This window comes from Pogonomyrmex barbatus, unplaced genomic scaffold (assembly GCF_055798465.1).
Source record: "Pogonomyrmex barbatus isolate J1 unplaced genomic scaffold, ASM5579846v1 scaffold3, whole genome shotgun sequence".
Lineage (NCBI taxonomy): Eukaryota > Metazoa > Arthropoda > Insecta > Hymenoptera > Formicidae > Pogonomyrmex > Pogonomyrmex barbatus.
In genome coordinates this window covers 12,360,294-12,386,518 of record NW_028297127.1, presented here as the reverse complement: position 1 = coordinate 12,386,518, position 26,225 = coordinate 12,360,294, and the positions used below count along the sequence as shown (strand labels likewise).

The 26,225-nt window shown below is 37.3% G+C and overlaps 2 protein-coding genes across 15 annotated transcripts in view; both read right to left on the bottom strand.

Moving 5' to 3' along the window:
- Positions 1-681: 681 nt before the first annotated feature.
- On the bottom strand, positions 682-3,984 carry LOC105422564 (annexin B11). Of its 6 annotated transcripts, none has more exons than XM_089079590.1 (9): positions 3,831-3,984; positions 3,168-3,222; positions 2,271-2,873; positions 1,953-2,129; positions 1,679-1,883; positions 1,446-1,598; positions 1,196-1,369; positions 882-1,063; positions 682-800 (listed from the first exon to the last, which is right to left on the bottom strand). In XM_089079590.1, exons 2-9 carry the CDS (start codon positions 3,183-3,185, stop codon positions 747-749), a joined length of 1,566 nt encoding a protein of 521 aa, XP_088935716.1. In that variant the 5' UTR covers positions 3,186-3,222; positions 3,831-3,984; the 3' UTR covers positions 682-746. The 6 variants fall into 6 exon arrangements, with proteins under 6 accessions (XP_088935716.1, XP_088935718.1, XP_088935719.1 ...); XM_089079592.1 differs by having other exon boundaries at positions 2,271-2,834; positions 3,831-3,983; XM_089079593.1 differs by lacking the exon at positions 3,831-3,984 and adding an exon at positions 3,670-3,807 and having other exon boundaries at positions 2,271-2,834.
- A 1,299-nt stretch (positions 3,985-5,283) lies between these two features.
- The window catches only part of LOC105422507 (uncharacterized), a 142,987-nt gene continuing 122,045 nt past the window's right edge, over positions 5,284-26,225 (bottom strand). For all 9 annotated transcript variants that reach the window (XM_089079570.1, XM_089079571.1, XM_089079572.1 and 6 more), the window contains 9 exons: positions 25,962-26,114; positions 25,102-25,296; positions 23,949-24,337; positions 23,417-23,653; positions 20,823-21,002; positions 18,984-19,131; positions 17,856-18,122; positions 17,145-17,479; positions 5,284-16,246 (listed from right to left, as the gene is read on the bottom strand). In XM_089079570.1, the coding sequence (XP_088935696.1) occupies positions 15,907-16,246; positions 17,145-17,479; positions 17,856-18,122; positions 18,984-19,131; positions 20,823-21,002; positions 23,417-23,653; positions 23,949-24,337; positions 25,102-25,296; positions 25,962-26,114 (2,244 nt within the window). In that variant the 3' untranslated portion in view covers positions 5,284-15,906. The remainder of the gene's footprint in view (positions 16,247-17,144; positions 17,480-17,855; positions 18,123-18,983; positions 19,132-20,822; positions 21,003-23,416; positions 23,654-23,948; positions 24,338-25,101; positions 25,297-25,961; positions 26,115-26,225) is intronic.

The following is a 26,225-nucleotide window of genomic DNA, read 5'->3' as shown; positions in this document are numbered from 1 at the left end:
ATGTATATATATATATATATATATATATATATATATGTATATATGTATATATATATATATATATATATATATATATATATATAAAATATCTTTAGATCTGTAAGGTACACATATACTTTCATCACATATGATAAAAAGGCTGGCAGATTCTTGTGAGATTCTCTGCACATAGAGATTCACATGCGAAACGCATACATCGATACTTCTATTAAAAATTATGCTGTTGCCATTTTTATAGAAACGTTTACAATATGTAGGAACATATTAACATATGGATTAATGCAAGTTGTTAGAATAAAGTTAGAATAAGTGCATATATAATAAAAGTAGTTTCACAAAACCTTTGATTAATTCGATAGAATCATTAGCTATTTGTTTGTACGTTTTATAAAATCGTAAGTTATTGTATGGAAGCACGTTTTGAATTTTTTAATATTTATAATAATGGCAATGATTCTATATACAATCGTAAACAAACTTAGAATCACCGAATTAAATACTTGCTCTGTATATATATATATATATATATATATATATAGAAGTATCTTTATATATAACTATGCATATAAAAATAAGTTTATTTATATGCATATTCTTGAAAAAATATATAAGCTATATTGTCATTAATCGTTAAAAAGTTAAAAAAAAAAAATAATTGGACATTTATGTACGTATTTTGTAAAAAAAAAATGAACAATGCAATGAAATGCAAGGAAACAAGTTCCATATATGTGATTGCAAATACTTTAGGATTGCACTAGTGCTAATAAACATTTTTTATAATGTCCTGAGCAGTCACCCTGAAAAACAAGAAGAAAAGAAATAAATTACATTTCGATATATGATACATGATATATGATATTTTTATATCGATAACTTACACTTATAAAATCTTCCAATGACTCTAGATACTGATGGGTAAACACATTTTTTATTTCACCCATGTCTATTTCGCAACGTGTCACGACTAATCGGATGAGACGACTATCATCTGTACCAAGGCCCTTCATGCTTTTGTACAATTGTTCAGCGAAAAAACCGGGCCTGTTCTTGACACACTTCACTATACGAAAGATATTTATTTTAATAAGCGATTTAATATTTTCTTCTCTTATATATCTATAATTATTATAATTATATATATATATATATATATATATATATATATATATATATATATATATATAAAATTTACCAATTGCAAGGAGACCCTTCTTAATATCGCCCGAAAATTCATTTTCAATCGCAGTTTCAATGTCATGACCAGTTATATTTTGATACTCTTCAAATATCTGTCGTAATTGTGCCATGTTTCTTTGGACAAGAATTGCATTAAAAGTAGATTCATCCGTACCAAATCGAAGCTCTCCTGTGAATATTAATATAAAAATCTAATAGAAAATCTAACTAATACAGTAGCTATTTAGATATTTTATCCTAATTACCAGCTTGCAAAAGTTTTTTAGCATCTTCCATTGCTGCTGCGTTATCCACAATAAATGATTCGTCTCTATTGGCACAACATAATGATACCATCAAGCGCTTGAAATTGCCAGATGTATCAGAAATTAAATCATCCTCTAATGTTCTTCCGTACACTATAATTGTTAAATATTAGAAGCAAACAAATTGATTTACTTAAATTGAATTATTTTATAATCTTATTTAATAAACTTACTTGCTTCATATGCTTGTTTAATGACAGAAATTTCATGATTGGACAATGTACACAATACTTCAATGAGTACTGTCTCATCAGTACCAAGACCAGACATTGCATCGTGGAGTTCTTTAGCATAATATTGAGGTAGAGGCATCATCAAGGCAAGAACAAGTTTTTCGAAGTTTCCTGATAGCTCAGACTTCAAGTCTTTTATCAGATCCTATTAACAGAGATGCAACAGTAAATCCCAATTTTTTTCAAAACAAGTTTTTAAAGTCTCAATGTATACTTTTCCGTAAAGAGTCTTAAATTGAGATGTAATCTCCTGGCGTTGTAGATTACTACGATTTGCAAGAACATGAATAATGGCTTTCTCATCTGTGCCAAATCCTTTCATAGCTTTCCTTAAAGTTTCTGCGTCCGCTCTAGCATCAAACCCATCATAAGGCACAACAGTGGGAGAAGTCTGTAACAAAATTTATGAAAATTCGTTAAAAAAATCTATTCAAACAAGATCAAAAATGTTTTTCCACAAGATTACATTAACTAATACCTGTGGAAGGAATGTGTATAACTTTTTCAAAAGTCAAACTATTTTCAATCTCACCTTAGGCGTAAACCGATCTCTTTGGGGGGCTGGGGTGGCATCACGTATAGCAGCAGTAGGTGGATTAGCAGTATAAGAATATGTCGAGCCTATCCCCTGCCCCCCGGGATAGCTTCCGCCTTGATATGGAAATGAACTAGCTGTCTGTGTATTTGATCCAGAAGAATAAGAAGGAGCCGAATTGTAAAAATACTCCTTAGCGTCTGGTGCTTTTTGAAGATTAGGGTACGTATAATTTTGCTGTTGAGGATAAGGGGATGGCATAGTTGGATTAAAGGACGTGTTAGTATAACATGGAGTGGGCATAGAGTGAGAAGGATGTGTCATTAGTTGAGGAGGATATTCATTGGTTTGCGCGGATGCGCTGCCCAGAATAGGGTGCATGGGCTGTGTCGGATAAGGAGTTGACGCTTGAGAATATGGTTGAGGCATGCCAAAAGATGTTGGTGGCGCATTTGAGAAACCGACTGGAGAATAAGACGGAGCACCAGGGGCAGAGGATGCACCTGGTGGAACTCCAAACGACGTTGGTGGTCGTGCTCCCGGAAACTGAACAGGTGGCCCCTTGGATGTATTAAGGTATAAATAGAAAAAAATAGTATACTAAATCCCATGTACAAACTTTGTAACTACTTTTTTACATAATTGAGAAGCTTACTTTAAACTATATTAATATTTAAATTTATGTTTTCAAACAGTAATGAGATGCCATAGACTTTTTTGTAATATATATATATATATGTGTGTGTGTGTGTGTGTGTGTGTGTGTGTGTGTGTGTGTGTGTGTATAATCCCTCTTCTTTTTCTTTTTTTCTTTCTTCTTAAAAACACAATTATATAAGAATTAATATAGTTGAAAATAAGCTTTCTAATTGTTATGCAATAAAATATACTCACTTGGTAGCCGTAGCTCATTCTGCCTACTTAAGTTAAACTGTCGCAATAGAAGAACCTGCACACACAAAAACTAAATTACAAACTTCCTCTATTTCGCTGCATCACAGAACTTGCAAAATAGCAACTTGCACACATCACTAATAACAGCATGAGATATATGTATATAAAGATTGATATTACTGATAATTACCCAGGTAGCATATCAAATATCAGCTTGATATGCCACTTGGGTAATGAATATATTATAAGACTGAGTATTGTTAGAATACAGAATACAGAACTGTCACAAATATATATTACAATATAGCTATATCACAATTATCATTAGGCCCGTTCTTTCTAACTGAACTTCTCGTACTGTTTTTCTCTTTTTTCTCTCCAATAGAGAAAGGAAAAGAAAAAAGATGACAGTGCAAAGAGTTCAGCTAAAAAATATAAGCCTATTTATTCATAAATCGACACGTGTCACACATATGTCAGCAATTTAGGAAGAGGCATCCACCTTCAAGAGAAAACAAACGGATGATCGGTGACGCCCAATAAAATGTCGCGGAGATGTACGGTTTTCTCGTTACGAAATAACGTGACGAACTGTGGATGAGCCACGTGCCACTTAGTATTATAAGACTGTACAATACCGTCATCCGAATTCTCCGTACTCACCTGAAGTACGCTGAATTCTGTCACGAGATTCCGAGTTGGATTGTGACGTGTACGGAAAATGTCGTTGTCGCTCAGTTGCCGCCGGCGAGAGACAAGAGAAATGAGCGCCGACGCGTAGAGAGACCAGACTGGCAGTGGTCAAGGTCAGATTCTCTGGTAGTGGGAAGGTTCTTTTCAGCTTCCAACGGTTTGTAATTTACAGCGTCATTAAGAATACCAGGAAAATAGTACGTCGCTGTAGGCAGATCAATCTTAGGCAGTTATATTGCATTATATTGCATTATATTGAAGCGAATGAAAAGTTGAAATCTTGTATTTATTAATTTGTTTTTATTTGTACTTATATTAATTTTTAATATATTCAATCGCAGAAGACTGAAGTTAATTTCGATTAGATTCCAATTAATTTATTAAATAATATCTATTTTATTAAATATTGATTTTTTGTTGTACAATATTAGGAACTAATTAGATTATTATTGCTCTAAGCAATTTTGTTAGATAAATTAATCGTCGATTAAATTGATCACAATTTGAGAAAGGAAACACTCAATAGGTGAGTGCTGGACATGACTAAGGTCAATCACTTAATGGATCCTAGGTAGTGAATGTGTTAAAAAACTAATTCAAATTTGAGTACAATAAAACAATTTAGCTTGATTTTTTAGTGTAATTTTATGTTATTATAGTTTTAATCAAAATAATTTTAATTCAAATAATTAAAATGATGATAAAATATTTTTAACTTAATTTCATCATAACTTATTATAATTTTATTTTTATTGGTTAGGTAGATATGATTTTATTTATTATATTAAATTTTTTCTAGAATTCTTTTTTATGCATATTTGTCATGTAGAAAAAGGATCGACGAAAATAACATGTTCACACTCAAATAAAATGTTCATAATTAATCGTTTTTCAAAAATTGATATTAATATATGTGTTTGATTATAAAAAAATAGTCTTTTTCAGTCTTATTCAGCTTCGTCTTAACTTCAATCATTGTTTTGCATATCATGTTATCGATAACTGATACATATTAATGATTTCAATGCATCAATTAATGATTAAAAGAATAAGGAAATATACACGAGTTCTCGCACATATGGATATATAAATATAATACATATAATACACATACATATAATAATAACTTATTAATAATTTCTACTGTGAATATTTAAAAATAATAACAATTTTTTTAAAATTTTCTACAAAATTATATTTGATTTTAAAATCCTATAATTTTATGTCATTTATGTATTAGAGACTTACCGTACTAAAATTGTAATAATATAAAAAATTAATATAAATAAATTGGACTTAACATCGAAAAATCAATACTACAACTGTGCCAGTTTATACCGCAGAGTTACGTAATACAATGTAATTGATAGAATGACAAAGCAAGAACGTTTTTGCAAGGATGAGAGAAGAAAACAAGTGCAGACAATCTTCAAAATAATTTATTAAAAATGTCGCATATTTGTTATACTTCAAGTCGGTAATCGGCAATGGTACAATTAGTAACTATATGCATATCGCGTGAGCATGTTTTCGGAGGATCAATTAAAATTTACATCTGATCGATCGTTATTGTTTTTATTTTATCGTGAGATAAATTAATGGTTTGTGCATACATATATATATATATATATATATATATATGTATATCTATAAATGACATCGTGAGTCATCGAAATACCACATGACACGAAATCGCTTCGCTGATCTCAATACAATTTTTCGCATGTTGTCTTTGTCTGTTGTGAAATACAAGTGCATTTTCGTCAGCGAATCGTCTAACGCTGGGATTGGAATTCTGATGACGTCGTGTGACATTTGCTTCCGGGAGAGACGATCACGTCATCCGTAAATAACTCATGACGTGCTCATGATTCATGCGCAGGTCGCTGCCTCCTCCGATTGATCTCCGATTTAGCACAAACAATGATCGCCATTCGATTGCACAATGGAATTTACGTTTGCCTTTCGACGCAAGTAAATTACTTGTTTTCGAAGAATAAAGGAAATTGTACAGGAAATTGATAAAATTTTTTATCATTAAGATAAAATCAAATCCTGAATATTGCGGAAATGCAGAATTGTTTTAATATTTTCATTTTTTTAATTCAATTTTCCAAAAGATTTATCTTTTTTAGTTTTCGAATTATAGAAGAAGAAATATTGATTGAAAAATTGTTAGAATTATCAATAAAATTTATCCTTTAATTTTATAAATTAGCAATATTGCTATTGTTCTATTTTAATTAATGTAAATTAAAAATAATTTATATTATAAAATAATATAATAAGAAATATTAATCCAATTTCTAACGTTGTTATATTAAAGCATCTACATTTGTTTATTGCGATTTGTGTCACTGTTTTTAAATAGAATTGTAAATATATTAATGACGTGTGCGTTTAAATGCCAAAATTGTATGTCATATGCGTTCATATGTGTAACTTTATGTTATTGTCAGATTTCTTGCTAACTTTATAACTCACTATGATAATAATAATCGAAAAAAGGAAATATGCATTTTATCATATAAAAATATTATACATTTTTTACACAAAATGTGTAATTATATAAAATTGTTAGCTCAAAAATTATTCTCATATTCCCTAAAATTTTCCATTAAATTTATCCAGCAGACAAACACGAAAAATTTAACAGAAAAAATTTTTATTTATAATATATTGTTAATATATAATTTATTCTAAAGCATATGCCAGATTTCGTGGAATGTGTTTAATCTTTATGCTCGTTGCGAAAAATTTTCATATAAAAAAATCAAGATTATTGAGATCTGATTCAATGCATTATCCGTCGGTTCAAATTCTGAGTGTGACATACAGCTTATGATTTTCTTTCGGACCAAATCAAAAGAAGAACGAATCTGAAGATTATCGAACTTGCAGTCGATCGAATGCGATGCAATCGAGGGCGAACATAGAACAGATTTGATCTCGCGAGCAATCTCGAAGCATAATCGAATCGCTTGTACGATTTTCTGGAGAAAAATTCCGGAATTTCGCTTGAATAAGCGGCGACCTTCGTCATTGCAAAGTACATAGATACATCGTTATCTATGTCTGTTTTGTAACAAGGGTGATTGATGTGATAATGACGACCAAACAAAAAGAAAACGTCTCCCGGCGTCACCTGGAATGATGATAGATGATATCGAAATTGAGTTTGTAGAAACAGTTTGTGCCATTCGTTTTCGTAGCGAGGTAACAGAATTCTCAAGATATTCTATAAAGATATTTTTTAAAAATATTATACATTATGTGAAAACGGAATTGATCGAATTGTTAATTCGAACGCACCGCGCAATTATTCTCCCAATTGTGACTGAATCTTTTTAAAACTGACTTTTTAAAACTATTTTTATCCTTTTCATCCGAGAATTTACAGATATTATCGGCTAATTTTCACTATTCGTCAATTGATAGAGTGCGTATGTATATTTTTATAAAAAAAAATATTTATCATAAAGAATCGCGAAATAGTAACTATCCTGATGCGCAAAAGCAGCACTGATATCGTCTTATAAATAGCAACAGTTAATAGTTGAACTTATTTTTTATGAAAAAAATGATGACAGAAGGCGATTATTTATTACGCGCCTGATTTATCGCCAAGTACCAAGGCGTACGAGATAATAAGTGTCGCATTTTCGGCAGCGTATTTTATGTGTCCATATGCTATCACGCGAGTTCTCTGTCTCGATGCAATGTTCATTTATATAATCGTCCAGATAATGCACAGTTGCATCTCGTAACACGAGGCTGTCACAATTATTTGTCTATTACGCAAGAAAAGCGTGCCAGCTCTTTTCGCTTGACACTTTTCGTTCGTTCTTATCTCACTTTGTAAATACACTTCTCATTCTCGCTTATTTAACTTGAAACTGATTCCTCCAAGTAACAAGAGATTGTAATTACGACAATGAGAAGGTACTTATTCCATTAGTATAATAAATGAATAATCAGCAGTTAGTTTCCAAGAGTCGTTAAGTAAGTGATGGATAAGAAAGCGAAAGAAAAGTGAAAACGTAACGTAACGATGAAAAAAAGTTTACAATATACTTCAACATACAGGTGTTTACCAACAAAGTTTTTTTTTTTTTTCTAGTAGTATACGCGAGTTTTTATTCATTTTGCTAGGCGAAACTTGAAATGCCTTAGCTCTCATTCTCGTAAATTTTGTCCTATACTCTGCATAATTACTTTATCGTGATTCTATAACAACACTAAACGCCATAAAATCTTGATGGTCATAGAAATGAAAATCTCCTAGCGCGAACAAAAGTGCGCGAAAGTCTCGAAAATACAACTTTGCCATGTGGTAGATTTGACGGTCGACAGTTCGATCGCTCGTAATCCCTCGTAATCGCAGCCACGGATATGATTTTACATCGTTAACAGTAATATCTAAAAAAAAGAATCGTCTCTCTCTCTACGTAATTATTTTACTGACTTACATCCTGATCTAGAATCGCTTTAATTCGTACGATTATACTTATTTACAATCGAAACACGAGCCGAGAGAATTGGCCGATAATCGAAAATTTGTCTTACATTGACCATTCCGATCATTTATATAACCATTGATATTTACACAGGTGAGCGACATGGCGATATCCCTTTAAACTGCATCTTGAAGACTATCTGCAGAACAGTTATCACCTTCGAAGATAAAGCACGTGGAAGTGTATGCGAGGCAGTACGTTTCATCTGTACTTGCATTTAAAACGTGACACGTAAATATGACTTGCGATAATTTTGCATCTACCGTGATTTCGTTTCAGATCGAAGATCTAGTTTTGAATCGGTGCGTATAAAATTCAGATTACAATGATATTCAAATTAACATCCAAAATAAATATGAAAATTCAGTAATTTTTTTTCATTTATTTTCATTTATTTATTTTCTTAAAATAAAAAACAATTTTCTTTAAAATCTTAGAATAATATTATACGAACTTTTCAATTTTTTTTCTAAATGTTTTTACAAATTTATTATTTCTTGAAAAATATGGTAAGCATTTTGCAAAACTTGATGCATTATAAGAAGATCTTATCGACTGTATGCAACGTGTGCGTGATTTATTTTATATGAAACTTTCCTTAAAACTGAAATCGGATAAATCCAAAGTTTCATACGCAACAATCCAATATAGCCGGTTATTTTAAAAACGATGTAAGTTCAATTTATAAAAAATTAAAATTAAAATCGAAACATAGATTTATGGCTCCGTTTTATTGAAATTAGTGGTGCGTCAAAACTGAGCTCACATTGTTTTTAAAATAAATGGCCAAGTTAAATCTACGATGACATAGAATTAACTACACTTCATATAACACGTGTTTAGAAAATTCTTCATATTTCACTTTGACATGATTGAAGTGTCGCGTTACGCATGAGTGAAGTGTCACGTTCTTCAGACTACGCGTCTCATTTAGTCATAACTTCGTTCTACATTAAAATCTTATTTAATCCTTAGACTTAGACCGGAGCTTCATCCTGTCTGGGATGACGAGGATTAAACATCGACTTTCTCTTACGAAGTTTCAATAAGCAATTACGTGTCCACTTTGATCGACTTTAAAATTTTAAAGGATTAGTTTAAACTTTTATCTCTTCGTTTGCCGTTTTAGATAAAGTCTACGTTTAGATAAATTGTGTGAAACTATAACTACTCTCGAGAGTTCGATAGCAGCTCCATCGGTGACTTTACACTTCGAGGATATCGACAGCGAATTAACAACTTTCAACGAAGCGTCACTTTATTAACCAATTCGTGTAACGTCCAATGCGCAAGGCCTTAATTCGGTGCGAAATTAGGGGCGAGTTAGTTCTCCGATTTGTTTCATTGATTACGCGCCGGTCACACGCGAGATATTCATAGACGCAAGTGGCAATTATGCGCGCCTCGATAATAAAATTGCTTTATCTGGATAATAAATGGGAATGGATGTTAGTCGCAATGTAAGCGTTCGTACGTAAATCGTGGCGATAATATGCAATGCATTATCAGGAGTATATATTTTCAAAGACACATATTTTCAGATCGTAATAAATTTTTACTGTTTCTTTGGATATGCAAACGCGACGAAGGCAGTCTTTAGGTAGGCGATGACATATTTTGTCGGAAATGCTTGTTTCTTATCGCTCTCGATGTGGCATAATTGGGAAAATTTCATTATTCATTTCCGTAATGCCTCGATAATTGCGAAATTTTTATGCAACATTTCTTATTAGCGCTATGCAAAGACGAAATGATTAAAACGCGTTTCATCGAAATAGATTTTCTTTTACGTTGCCATTTAAAATGCAGCAGTTTTGCGATCGCAAGATGTCAGAGTGTGTTACTTTTAAAAGGAGGTCACCGCTTGCGTTTTGCGGAATAATTATTTTTTCATTACTTTTATCTTCGCTCTCTCTCTCTCTCTCTCTCTCTCTCTCTCTCTCTCTCTCTCTCTCTCTCATTCTCTTTTTCATTTCTCTCTTTCTCAAAGAATTGAAGCCGTTCCCGTCATAAATGGGAGATAATGAATTGTATTTACACATGCAATTATTCAGAATGCAGTTAATTGTGTGTTATTAGAATTCCGGAAATTAATTTGCTCGTGTCAGGAGTGATTGACATAATTAAAATAATTAAAAGAAGACCTTCGATGACCTATTTTTGGAAAAATTTCTCTCCGGCCGGGCTGTGGAACACATCAGCGGAGTTAACTCTGTATCTGGGTCACGGCTTTAAAGCCGATATCGTTGCATCGAGGTGCAATCGTAATTTTAAATTATGGAAGAAGTTATTATTGTAGATAGTATAAAATAGATTGAACATTTTATTCTTCTAGTTCAGGCTATGTGTGATCATTTAAATTACGCAATTCCTTTTTTAATAAGCACAGTTATTCTCTTTTTATTTCAGAAATTTATCAACAATCGTAAATAATTGGTTTACAGGCGATTGATTTACAGTCCCTCGTAAAAGAGATTTTACGCGTGGCAGTGCAAATTGTTTTGATGGCAGAAGTAAATTATGTAAATAATCAGTCTTTGATTCTCCGCTTACAAATCAGTCAGTGTCAATTAGAATTTCGATATTTTTACCTAAGACGTATTCGCATAATTACGTTGTAAAGCAATTACGTCATTGGCAGGCCGAGTAAAAATTAAATAATATCTTTGGTCCCAAGTAAATGAAAAATTGTAAAAATAACTTTCACAATATTCTGAAATATATCGTGACACGAGCAAACATCTTTTTCGATCGTCAGAAAACGTTCATTTTCTCGTAAATTTACTTTATAGTACTTAAAGTTACTCTTTTTGCTTGAACTTTCTTTAATATAACTTTAATAAAACTTTTCCGCAATAGTGTGATATCTCATGTTTTAACAGATAACCATCTTATTTTATGCCATCTCACAATATAAAATGGAAGGAGAAAAAGGATTGAAGTACGAATGTGTAGGTATAGAAACAAAACAGATAATGAAACCGTGACCTCCTTTCCGAAAAAAACTTGTATTACCTCCCTCTGATCGAACACAAGATTGCAGTTAATTAAACGTACGCTCGCGTTACTCATTGTCTGACTAATCCGTAACATTATCACTTAGAACGTAACGCGATAAGTCTTATCTATCCGCAGAACGTCGACGGGCACGGGAATTTCTGTACGTAACGCACGCGTTTCCAACGCGTTTCGTGGAACAAGAATGAAATGAAATTCGCTTTATTGAGTCCGTTATTTAGATCCAACCGTGACGAATTACATTGACGATTATCTTTCATTCAATGTTCTCTGCGAAGAGCTTAGAATTTACATCGCGCGCCTAGAATCACTTTGTCTTCTTTCTTTCTCGGTTATACGCGCGTTGATTATTGCGTGTACACTCGCAAATAACGAGAGAATGATTGGCGGTATTTCCGGTTAGCTGACGATATCAACACGCGATATCAGCATGCTGCGTTAATCTCTCCGTTAATTCTTCTTAAGCTTCCTCGTCGTTCTTCGCTCTCTATTTCGGGTACATTCTATCCTGATTTTTCGAAATTCTACGCTTATCGAATAGTAAAGCGGCAAAATGCAAACTTCCGCTCGCTACTTCCGTAAAAAAAAAGCCACTGATAGCGTCGTTCATTACTACAAAGGAAGTATCTATTTTCTCAGTAAAAAATATTATTGATCGAAAATTCAACAGAAGTTATTCTCATATATTCTTGAATATTCTTTTCTATTAATATGAGAGAGAATTATTTGCTTTTTTGCGTGTCAACTGTTTCACAGATTAATGAAAAATAGTAGTTCCTTGTGCGAAACACACTTGTGCAAATTTCATCAATATAGATAACGTGCGGGCCGTATTGTATTAAAAATCTTACAAGTTGTAAATGCCCAAAATATTATCGACATGCACCGTGATGGGCTAAAATATAAAATATAATATAATTAAAACGAGTTAGATAACACGATTTCGATATTGATTCGGCATCTCGAGATTGTTCAAATAGTGTTTCTCTGCTATTACATTCATAAATCGCTATTACATTTATATAGTTTTCTCAGCGCGACAATCGTAATGAGAATCGTAATTTCGCTAATTAATTCCACTAATTAAAATGCAGGCGAAATGTAGATTTCTTGTCATTTCGGCCCTGGATTCGACGTGATTAAAAGTAAACGCTCGAATGATAATCACAACGTCAATCACAACGTCACGCCATCGTAGGAAAAGAGATCATTAATTTAATATAATCGAAACGGAAGTCGACTCGTGCGGTGGAAACGTGCGAGCGGAAGTACGCACGCAACATTCGTTATTTGATACAAATAGATAAATAATCGATTATGTACAAGTATGAACAAGGTGTACAAGCCGCGGCGATGACGTCGGCGTGCTCGCATGCGTGCTTAAGGTGAAAACCCGAGAGCGGCCACGTTCGGCCGTCGGTTTTGCTCTATCTCGCTAAACTTTCGCGTGCGCTACTCCTGCGTTATCGTTGCGGCAACACGTTACCGTTGAAAGTATAGCGAGAGGAAGGAAGTAGCCCCTCGAAATGTCGACTCGAGTGTTCTCACGCTCGATTGGACGCCGTTCGCCCGGCGTAACAATAATAATGTCGGAGCACAGCTCCGAGAAAAACAGCATTTATATATTATCACATAATTTCAGGCTACTGAAGTCTACGTATTATCCACCCCGTCCAAGAAGTGATAATCGCTAATATGAATAATTAAATCGCCTAAAGTCGGCTGTCGCTTTAAACTTGGTCAGTATGTCTAGCTGAAATTTTTCCTCGTCGGCTGAGGCTGCTCCTCGTTGCGAGCTCGCGTGTAACCGCATTCCTTTTCGTTAGGGCACACATATATATATATATATATATATATATATATATATATATATTTGTTTTATTATCGAGAACTTAAAATTTTCTCGGTAGAATTTGTCGAGATTCGTTCGCTCTCGGCGGCATTTTCTTCCGTACGATCGCACGAATTACTTTCGTTTGCGATCCAAGTTGCAGCTGGCCCTCGCTCACATCAAAGTGCAACCCAAGCGCAATGCAGACGTCTGAAAGAAGTCTACAGCCATGATACGTAAAGGAAATATCTCCGATTACCGCATTGTGCGTCCGGTGTTACCTTATCCCGTTCCTACGAAATGATAATCGTTTAGCGCAAAATGAAAATGGCCTGTCGAAAACTGATCGGATCCTATAAACAATACGGAACACATGTAGCTGAAATATATTTACATGACACACATAAATAATGTAATATTCGAAACTTTTATTCGCTGTCGGTGAGGTATAATCGACTACTTTTGGCAGTAAACGATAGGTGGTAACGTTGAAGTTTCTTGTGTCACCACGGCCGCAATATATCACGTCACATTGCATTAAATATTCAACATCCTTCTCGATCGACGTCTTGATTTATCTAATAACGTTGCGACAACTTGGCGCGCGACGTGAACCTTCTGAACAATCTATTTTACAGACAATCTCATGTAATCTCTCTATGTCACGCGCATCCTTCCAAAAAAAAAAGAGAGAGAGAGAGAGAGAGAGAGAGAGAGAGAGAGAGAGAGAAAGGAAAGATGTGGAGCACGAGATGAGAGATAGGAGAAGTTCGCTCGGCTCTAGAATTGCTTGCCTACTCTTATTTTCAAGAAGATTTTTAACACTAACATGTTGCGCGCGACGCTCGATGTCTCGGATGTCTTTCCGAACGAGGTTGTTTCTTAATCGAGATGTGCCAATCGGATCGACGTGGCGCCTTGGGCAAATCAACGTTATCGAAAATGCGAAAATTCATCCTATTCGGGCATCGCTTCAATAACGTTTCGCGACGTGTCGTGTAATATCAAATATAAATACTTTGTGTAATCTGTTAATCGGACAAAGTACAGCTTTATACTATAAGATAACTTCTGCTAGATGATATAACAGTAAATGAGATAAGGTGATATCGGGCCGGTTTCATTAATGTCTGTTAATTGTAATCTTCTAATTGAAAGAGGTACACCGAAATTAATATACCGTTAAAATGCGATTTGAGGTTGACCGACGCTGATGAAATCGGCTAATAATAACTTACTAATTTGCTAACAACGCATTATCGCTCTACTAAGCCCCGTCGCATCGTTTACTTATTATAAGCGCCTCTCGGCATTGCGCCAAAATGCGGCAATCCCGGTACTATGTATGCAGTCTTTCAGCTGCGCTAATCGTCAAAGTTCAATCAAGGCGCAGCGTCGTTCGATCGTCACTAAGCCATTCTATCATAATAGCGACGTACTACTAGGATTTTATTAGTTATTGTCCTCGTTAAAGTAGTTCGCACTTTAGTTCTGTGGCGTTTTACGTTACGCGGCTCGCCCTCCTTTTTTTTTTTTCTCTCTCCTCATTTCGAGATGACTTTCGGGCCAGTTCGACGGGGAATCATTAAAACTTTCGCGTGGATCCGGGATGGGACGTGTAACGGTACTTTGAGAAGTAATAAGGCTTCACGCGAGAATAATAAGATCTTGCACGCGAAGATAACAAAAGTATCAGAACTCGAGAACTTCCGGGACCCGGAACGCCGGTTATCACGGCAGTGATTATTTCGATGTCTGCGAAAGTGGATCGATCTCGACGAGAGAGAGCTCGATCGCGCGTCTGCTGCGCGTGTGCTGTCGCCTGGATTTCACGCGTTCGTTAAAAATTGACCGTCGGAAACAAGTATTTCGTTATACATCTTAATATTCCATCTTTTATTTAAAAAAAGTAATCGTATAAACGATTCAGTCTCTTGAAATGAGAAAATTTGTGATTGGCAGCATCTTGTCGTAGAAATTACCAAAAAGCCAATTACCAAAGATGATACACTGTGTGTGTACCGCAACGCATTTCGATTTAATGAAAAAGACTTACATCACAAACGATTGCATCACGTCGCTGGATTTAATCCGCCGTTACGCGTTAGTTTACTTCACGCTGTTGCGTACCGACGCGCGTGCTCGACGTAGACACCACCGAGCTTATAATCCTAACCACGTTCCAGTCGCTGCTTTACAATTCACGACGTCCCCTGTAATCAGATCGCCCGACTCTCAACTTCAACTCACCCGTCATTATTCCCTGAATTTTAAAACGAGACCCATGCCCCGCCTCTGGAACCCGGAACAATCGGAAACGAAAAAAGCGTCCGTTCGTTCGGCAAGAAAGGCGTTCTCTCACTTCGCCCGAGTCATCGAGCATCGAACGCGATTTTCCCGCGATCCATAGCTGAACTCCGATCTCTCTCCATCTAACGTCCGAATCTCTTGCACGCGACAGTTCTGCGCGTTACGCGGAGGCAGTTCCGCGGATCCTCCAGCGGCGGCCGGCCCGGCGACTTCTTCAGGAGGAGTGCGGGGCCGAGCAGAATACTAGTCTGACCGCTAGTCCGTAGAGAACCGCCGGAAGAAGCCGGACCGACGACGACGTGGACGACGGCGATCGTCACACAGTGGTGACCCGGTCGACCTCGACGTAACGCACAGAACTGTCGCTGTGTCAGCATATCACTTCCTTGCCGTCGATTATCGCCGTCTCGGAGGAGATGCTCTTCAGACGGTGCTGGGATATCGAGCGGCGGCCGCGCCGCCGGCAGGCCCGCCAGACGATGAAGAATATCACGCCGAGGACGGTGATCAGCACGAGCGCGCCCAGGGCCAATTGCAACGGCGGCAACTGCAGCAGCACCGAGCAGTGCGTCAGGGCCTCGTCGTAGCCGGACGGACAGTGGGACACACCGTCGCACCACAGCGAGGCGTTTATGCAGGCGTCCAGCTCCGGGCACCGTTGCTCGCAGTCCCGCGACATTTGCAGGCCCGCCGTTGACGTCACCGACGGTCTGCGGGTCAGAGGGAGGATCGATAGAGTCATATTGTTCCGCGCTGCGTAACGACGTGGCTCTCGTCGTCGCGCGACGATCCCCGCCCGCCTAATCCAGGCCAGGTGACGTCGAGCGAGGATATTAATTAAGGTATTTTCGAGCGAGAGAGACATTCGAGAGTGAGTCATTTAAACGATCGTACCATCGTTGTACTTGCTATTGTACTTCCGCGCGATTCTGACAGATCTGCGATGATGCAGATCGGGGGTCTCTCGACACACTTGGGCCGATTTCTAAAGGGAGATTGTAACGCGCTGTTGTGCCATTGTTATTTAGCAACTTTTTAATTTTGATTTATCTTTATTTCTTGAGATATAATACTTCTACGTGAAAATGTAATAGCGTTTTATTCTTATTCTCTAAACTTTTTTTCCTCGAAGAAGTTTAGTTTGTCAGTTATCGGGAGCATTTGTAGCAAATGATGTTAAACGTTGTATAAAACGTGTACTTCAGCTCTATATCTTGTATATGGAAAGTTGATAAGAGGTCTTTGCAACTTTCAAGCAAAATGCAGATACACCGCCGCGTATCTATTAAGACAATCTTCGTTTCTACGAGATTAATTATTCTGCGCAAGAGATTGCGAAAGTTATAGATAAATTACGGCAAAGTTTAATGAAGAGCCATCTTTTCTTTTTAAGAAGGAGGTCGCGTTCATGAAGACTCTATTAATTACGGTCTTTGTCGCGTTTGCTATCAGAAGTTCCTTTGTTCATTTCTACTAATACTCGTAATTAAGGTAATACGATATCCACGATATCAGGATCCGCATAGGCATATCAGATCTGCCATTTCACTCTCTCATTCTGTCTTTCGACTTTTTAATTGTTTCTGAAACAAAAGTATCGTTACGAACCTTCTGGTGAGTTCGAGCCAGGTGACCGTGTAGGTAGCTGGTTCTTTTATTATGAACTCCACGGCGATGGTCCTGATCGGATCCTGTCCCGGTGCGAGGATCATCGCGTTGCTGCTGACGGCCCAACCGTCGCTGAACACCTCCACCACATGGTGCCTCAAATCGGCAGGTGGTTTTGGACATACCGACACGTGAATCGCGCCGCCCGTGTGCACGATGATGCGATTTTTGGTCGCGCACTTTGTGCTATTTGATACAATTATACCGCGCATTTTCACGTACAGGTACTGTCCCGGACCAGGATCGATCAGCCACGGTTGGTTCTCACAGTTTTTCTAACACAATCGTGAAAGAAGTCATTAAAATAAAGTTAAATATACATGACTATTTGCACAGAATGAATCAGCATAGAAATTGTAAATCTAAAACACACATTTTTATTCATTAGCTTATTTTGAAAAAATTGTGTTTTTGAAAAATTGAAACTGAAACACACACATTGATAATTATTTATATTTTTTTTGAACATCACTGGAAACTAAGTAATGTTTTATCCGGTTTATTGTCAAATCTTTCGAAAAGATTTGACTTCTTTAGGTATAATTTAATTTATTTATTCTTCAGGTATAGTTTAACTTTTTCTTTTAAGATCAATGAATAAAAATGACTTTAAATGTCGGTTTTATTGTATATAAAGTTTTTCAAGTTTACCTCGTCATCGTCGATCGGCGGCGTATATTTAATTTCACCAGACGGCCCCCTGACTCTGCGCTTCTGCATGCAAGGCACCGTCTTGACGAAGTCCCAGGTGCCCTCGAAGAAGAGATTGTTGTAATCATCCAAGGCGTCCATAGATAGAACGGTGAAATGTACCTCAGCGATATTAGAGGTAGATTTGATATTGATGGGTAGTGATCGATTCGAGCAGAGACAATCTCGTTGGATGGGCGACGCATTTGGCCAGGGTAAATCGAGCACCTACAAACAGATAACAGGGGGATGCTTCCGACTGTCTTTAGCCTCAAAACTCCGTATTTTTGTTTTATCAATAAAACGCGCGTTTCGTGGCTGAAGGAACTATTCTCGATAAACATTTCGTTGTTATTTCTGGAAAATGCTTCGCAGTTATTAAATAAAAATGTTATGCTTCGCATATTGTTTAAAGTGAAATCTCGAAACGATAGATCGATGCTATTAAACTGCAGTCACGTGTTTCCATCAATCTTGCATTTGCATTATCAGACATCGAAGTAGTAAAACAAATCGTGGCGCACTCTCGAGTCTGATTCATGTTGATGTTGACTACTTAGAAACTTTGAAGTCTGTCGGTTTACTTCGGTCTATCGTATTTGGATTCGGAGATTGCTGATACTTGCTACCACGCAAAGCCACCGTTAATTACTCGATCAGAGCCACCTGTTAATATCGATTCTATATAACTTCCATCGTATCAATATCAAGTTACGTCACTTACAACTTTCCAATTTAGCCTATTTAAAATAAACTCATAGTTACAAGAGATTTAAAAGACTAAGGCCCGGTTACATCAAGATTTAAACGTCTGTCTTTATCTTTCTTTCTAAATAAATAAAGACAGACACATACTTAAGTCTCGCTTAAAGCACAAAATAATGTTGGTGCAATGGGGCCTCAGTAACATAAAAATTCCTCTTTTGTATACCTCTTTCCATTGACTCAAATAGACGTAATCATCAAATATATATCCAAATGAATTGATTTCGTGACGTATCGATTGCAAAATTTAATTTTCGCATGGGAGACGGTGCGATCGGTTTGCCTCGAAACTAATCACAATTACCAGAAGTTTCAATTACGCACCTTAACCGAGAAGTTCTCGGAGTCGACGCAGAGCAGCCTATTGAAATCGGAGTTGCTAACGCTGCGGCAGGTGCGATTCCCATTGAGGAGCTTGTTGAACCTCAGCTTCACCACCTCGTCGTGTTCTCCTTCGAAGCGGTACACGCAGCTGCAAAACCCGTTTCTGGCCTGCACTTTCAGCACTTAATCGAATCTACACGCCTCGCCGGCCAGGCAAAGGAGCCGGTTCAGTGATCGATACTGCAGGAAGATTACGAGGAGCATCGAAGGTTGGACGGCCGTTAATCGGAAAGCGGCCAAAGTGATTCCAAGAGGTGGATCATGGCAACCGGGTACCACCATCGAGTTCCTCGTCTCTTTTCAAATATCGCGGTTGGATTATCTCGCCAGGGAATGAGCCTTCCTGCCTTTCATTACTCGGCTGGGAAGTGAATCTCTCAACGAGCGCAAATAACAATATTAGAAAGAATCGAATAAAATCGATTTTACGTCTCGTCGTCAATCAGCGTACGCGAAAATGATTTAAGTGAGCGAATATTTATTTGAAATTTTTAGTTTGAAAAATTTTTAGTTATATTTCATATTATTAGTAGACTTTTTAATGCACCTTACTATGACATACATTTCTGCTTCTTTGTTATTACCATTAATCAAATAATAACTAAAATGAAAACGTAACTATGTTCGGACGTAACTATTATCGAACGTTATGACAGAAATTCTGATTTGCTAGCAAGAAGAGCTTGGTTTAACGGTGCGAAGCTCATTTTATGATTGTCGTAAAGCCGCAGTCTAACTGATATTTTATCGGGATCGCAAAAGATTCGATTTTGCGGATAGTAATAAAAGGATATGCGCGTGATAGCACCGTATGAAGACCATGAAAAGCGCAATGTACGTGTTCGTTTCGTAGATGCATACTTCATGTACTTCATATATGTGTGATGCATTCGAGCAACGAGCGAATAAAGATTTCAAAAAAGATATCTAAGATTTAAAACATAATTTGGATGTCGATCGTAATAAGTTCATTAAAGGAGAACACAGAATGACTCAGCAAAAATAAAAGCTGTTGTAAATTATGTTTTACAGATTTCTCGTATTTTCAAAGAACCATTTAGATAATGTAATAATATACTTTATATTACCGAGTCTTGATATTGATTTCTAAATATAATAAGAAACTGTTAATCATTTATATATGTCAGAAATATATACATAATTCATAGATTCTTTTACAACAAAAAATAGATAAAGCTTGGCGTTTTGGTTACGCAATGCATACGTTTTTAATGATTGTGTAGCGTGTGACGTAGTTTTGTAGTTCTGATCTCATATCTAGTTTCGTAATATACGATTTGTGAATCGTTCGATCGCGAAAGAAAGATACGGAAGAATCGTCTATTTTACAACGAACATCGATCTCTTAATAATAGATCTGTTAATAATAGACTGCCACGAATTGACAAATGATGACGAATTGACGATGTCATAATCGCGTCATTATATCATTATATTAGCTTTCATGATGGTACTCGGAATCACGCACGAATAGAATCCTATCGTAGACGATAGATGGCCGTAATATGAATATTGTCACGATAGTTCTATTGGCGAATAAACAATCACGTAAGTAAATAATGTTGTATTGGTCGACAGCGTTATTGCATAATTATATCATGAATTTAGTTATACATCTACGTGCTTGTGGCAAGTACGAAAAGAAATTATTCGATGAAGATCTCGAATATGTTTCTGGTAAATAAGTCCAAGACACGAAATGTTTTCCCTTATTTACATGTCTAATTTGCTATTGTAATAGCAAATACAATCTCTTACCTTATGTTCTTTGATCCTCCACGACCGTACAGGAATATGTCGCGCGGTCCTTGGAATTTACGATCTGGATAATGGTCTCGATTCCGACTGTAGAAAATGCGAGAACACGGTCCACTGCCGTAGGGATCGCCATCCTGATGAAGATCGACGAATTCGTACAGAGCGCGAAAATTTACGGGTCTAAAAAAGAAGATAATCGTGTCGATTTTATTAATTAATATTAAAAATAACTTCTTCATTTTTATCATCTTATAATCTTACCATCTTCATGAAAAAAAAAAAAAAAACAAATTTATTAAATTAAATGAAACGTGTAAAAAAATGCGCGAGTATAAAAAATATAATCCAAAAATCCAATCTAAATCGAATCTGAAAATATAATCTGCAAAATAAATACATGTAAAAAAAAAAACAAAACAATGGAAGACCTGCGTAAATTTCGTTTCTCAGGCGACGCGACATTTCCAACTTCGTCGAGACATTGAATTGAAACTCGGGAATAATGATAAATCGCGTGCGGGGATGTATGTATTAATGTAATAACAACCCCACGCGAGAAGGGGGTTAATATGTGCCGTTGTCCGGCGCCGGGTTCGGTGCACTGATGAAGATCGACGAACCCTCCGACAGATTGTGAGAGGCGGCGGGCCTTGAAGAGAGACGTTGCACCGGCGAACGGTTGCGGGGATGTTATTAAACTGGCTTGAGCTTATTATAAAGCTCGTGCGCCGCGCCGGTAGGCTTCACCTCGCGCGGAAAGGATTAACTAGACCGTGCGATGCATCCGCATTGCACGTCACTCACCGTCGGCTATCACGCCCGAACACGCCGTGTCCACACGTCGATAGGCACGTGCGAGAGGGAAGAAAAAAACTTGGAAAGGGAGGACGACGACATGCAGATATACTCCCGTCGGATATGACGCGACGATAAACGGATGTAACGCGTGTAAAATGTGAATCGGAGTGTGTCACCGGAGGTGTATACCCGTGGAAAAACCGACTCTCAATTATTCATCGGCAAAATCGCCGATCTGGATCTTCGTCGCGTTTGGAGGAATCGTCGGAATTATCGTGCGCAAGCACGATGTGAAACAACGGAGGGGCGGGAGGGGGGGGGGGGCGCGACGCGAATGCACGTCGATTAATGCCACAAAGATCGATGTAGTCGGAATTTAATTACCATTCAGCAGACGTGAACGTTTTTATCGTTTTTTTTACACGCGCGGATATTGCGGATTATTAATTTCTTTTTATTTTTAAATCATACGATAACGTTAATATCGGACTGGCTTTTAGGCTGTCGATTGAACTCTTTTTCTCGTCCCATTTTGTAAATTAATTATCCGACTGTAAAAGCTTTCAATGCTGCGCACATGGCATGTTAATTCATTATATTTAGATTAACATCCATGAATGGGTACAATGCGCGGTGCGATGTGATGCGCGCGGCACGAATTTGGTATACACAAACATTCATGCACGCTTGCGAAATTTTTACAAGGTTCACTTATTCACGTTATTAAAATTCGCGTTTTCTCATGCGCGACACGCGAATGTCCATTTAAATAATTTTTAAATTTGCGAAGCAACGAATCAAGAGATAGATGTAACGCCTTTCACGAGCACGGGTAGGAGATTGGGGGGGGGAGGAGGGGGGAGAAAAAGGAGATGGAAAGATCCGCGTATAAAATTAAGCAAATGGGATGTGGAAGGCCGCCGCCGTCGCCGCGTGTCTCTCGGCATGCCTCTGAATTCCGCTATCTTCTCACCGCGAGGGAAGGGACAAAGGGAAGGAGAATCATGAATAATCTATATTGTAGGTGGCGCGAAGGAAAGAGCGCGTAGCATCATGCGACGGCGAACGAATGAAACGTGCTACCGTAGCAGATATTGCGCGTCGTATTTCTATAAAACGTTCCTCGCTTGTAACGCTCCGGCGGTTTCAGTCCGACGATGTTGTAAGCGAATCGCGATGAAACGCGGGATTACAACAAGTGCAGATTGGCGCTCAAATGCTCTCACTATTTGCCGATACAAATCGCTGATACAAAAAATTTCAATGGAACTCGTTAATACTTTTTTTACTTGATCTGCAGTTTGCCGATTAAAACAGAGACATGTGTCTCAAAAGTGGGAACGTTTTATAGATATTTTTCGAACTTTCTGGGAAAGTGCATTCGTATGCGCCGTTCAATTTTTATTCTCTTTTTCTTTGAAATATTTTTCAAAACATATTAAAAGAATTAAAATATTGATATAACTTTTTATAATTTTTTTACAGATATGCGTAATGTGATTTACCAATATTTTACGATATTTGTTATCAGTTTCTAAGGAAATTATATAACTCTTCAAATGAAAGTTTGATAGATTAGGTTGAATTTGATTAAAATTGTATTAAGATATAAACGATTTATTATTTATTATTTTAATTTGAAACTTAATTTAAAAAAAATATATTTTTAGATTAAAATTTCTTGATAATAACTTAATTATTCTTTCGTAAAAGATTTACAAGATATTGTTTTCTACGTTAAGCGATAAAGAGAAATGTATACGTATGTAAATTCTGTAATGAAAATTAAGACTTACCTAAGCGCTGTCGACTCGATCATGCGCATTTCTATAGTTAAACTGCTGCCAGAAGAGACAAAACTTTCCCCCAAAGAACACGGACGACTGGTGTTCTGCAGGATAGCATGATCGCAAGTTCTCGGTACTTTGTCCTTGCAATATCTTGCTAGCAACGTGGTATTGCTCGCGGGACGCGCAAGAACGGGTTGAATCGGATCGCCCATCCTCTCAGCGTAACGTTGACGTTCTTTCTCACTGAAACAAACATTACACCGAACCTCTACTAGCCACTTTCGTAAATACTGAACATTCAGCTAAAATTTAATTGGTAAAAAAAAAATCATCACTTGAAAAAAATATTAACAATTATTAAACAAATAAGAAAAGAACAGAGATTGTTACGATAAAATCGCAAGATATTAATAATCAAAGAAAACAAGATTAAGCTAAAAGCAAAAACAAAATCAATTGAGGCCATTCTGTTAAAGTAACACACGTCTCTTAAAAAAAAAAAAATCACAGTTTTTCTGAACTGTTGAGCGCCACTTACCAAGCAACATCATTACATTCCGACAACGGCATCATCTCACCGTCCCAAACCATGAGCGTAGTCGAGCAATCCTCGTCCGTGCTGGACAGACTGGTGCCCACGTGGAATTTGAGAATGGACAACCAGACGCGGAATTGCGGCTGAGGCGGTCTCGGGGCCGGTCTCCTCCAAACGGTACCGGGTCTCTGTTCCGGAAACTTTGGTAACGGTCGCGGTGGTGTCGGACTCGGCAGGGCGGGTCCGGCGCCACGAAGATGGTACAGGCAGGTGCTGTTCCTCGGCAGTGAGTGACGGGGCGACGCCAGGACGCCGCCGCCGGTGCCCCTCAGCCAGAACTCGCAACGCTTATTCTTGGCGTAGGTCGGTGATTCGGCGTCCACGAACGTGACCTGGAAGCCGACGCGCGTTCACATTGCGTGCAGCCTCGACGGGGCTGGGCTTTGCGTCACTGATTCACTCTCCCCCCTCCCCCTCCCCCCTCCCCTTTGTCGGAGCCCGAATTGCCCGAGCGATCGCGTGTTTGCGGTTCTATCTGATGCGAATGTATTCGCTGCGGTGTGTCGTGGTAGGTGTGTCGTGTAGGAAATTTTATGTCGGATAATACGAGCGTTGGTGGATGTCGTTGTTTCTGCTTTCTGCGAACGAGAGCTCGTTGGCTCATTTTATGCGCGATCATGCGGGACCAAATGAGTTCCCAAACGATTCTTGATTTTCGGTAATGCCAGGGTAGTAACTACCTATCTCATTATTAGTCCGTCAAGAAATAAATTACCATTGTTATTTTTGCTAAAAAATAATGTAACAAAATCGCCCTTTATTTGTTTTATTCCTTTATTTTGTTTTATCTTATATTATGGTGATGTACGTAAAAAATGTTTTTGTCCATCATTTCGCGACATTAATAATTACGTTAATTACGTTAATTAATTGATAATAATAAGCGATTTAATAAACAGTAATTAAATAACATTTGTACGATGGAACGTTTTTATCTGCAATTTAAACATTTCCGTAAGTATTCTCTGCTGTGCAAAGAGTTATTCTTAATGCATCTAAAGCGTTGAATTTTATGGATGATTAAGTAGAAGCGGACAGGTTAGACATTAATTAAGGTGGCCATTATGCGATTTATGGGCTGAGCTTTCTCACGTACTTGCACTTCTAATTGAAACCCATGTAGAGAATGGGGCGGCGTCGGATGTAAGAAGGTGCCATAAGGAGAGGTAGTAAACTCCACGAGAATCTCCGGGCCGCTGCTGATGGCCTCCGGTACTGGCTCCCCGCCGCCACAAAATTTTAGGATCACAGGCTCCCTGGTGGTATATCCGTCATACACTGTTACGTAATCCTATAAAGACAAATTTCTCTATTTCAGAGAAGACAACAGATAAGCAACAATAAAATTTCGTACGTTAATCAAGTTTCCATTTGTAACAATTATACTATTATTCGAATTTTCACGATGACACTTAGTTGATTAAATTATTACGTTACATGAATGTATCCTAACTAAATTTCGTCAAGGTCTAACATTAAAATTAAAAAAAGTATATAGTGTATTAAACATTATGATTTTAAAATATTAGCGCAATTGAAACAATGTAACGTACAAATTCATATTATCGTATTATTTAAAGAAAAAAAAAAAAAAACAACTCGGTAATTTTGAAAGGCATTACTGAACTGCTGCAAAAGAATCGGCGACGAAGCCTTACAATCATTGCCCGGAATAAAAAATCGCCGCAAGGGTGAATGTTTAAACTTGTGTGGCTGCGTTTAATTCTTTGATTCGCGATCAATTCTGTCTAGCGGCGGAAATATCTCGTAGTCGTGGCAACGGCAAAGAATGAAAAACTGAAAGTTTCTTTCTCTGGCAGGTGATCACTATGCAAAAGTGTGGCGCGGCTGCTTGGCAGAACGGTCACGTTGCTTCGCGTTACGACCAGATGTTTTCTCTTTTCTCCGTCTCGAATTTATAACAGCTAATCCAATTTTCGCGGTGGCTTTACGTACCTGAACGACGTCGCAATCTTGCCAGAGACGTAGTTCCCGGGGTGGCGGCTCGGCCTGAGTAGCTGGTCGCGCCCTTACGGCTACCAATTGGCCCCGGGGCTGTTTTACGTGTATTAAAGCGTGCTTGCCTGCCGGCACCTCGTGCTGTCTCACCTACATGAGATATGAATCAGTCCATTCATACCTATATTCGAAATGTATTCTGCCCGCATAGAATTTCTTATCTTAAACTTTGAATGCATATATGTGCATGGCGTACCGTGA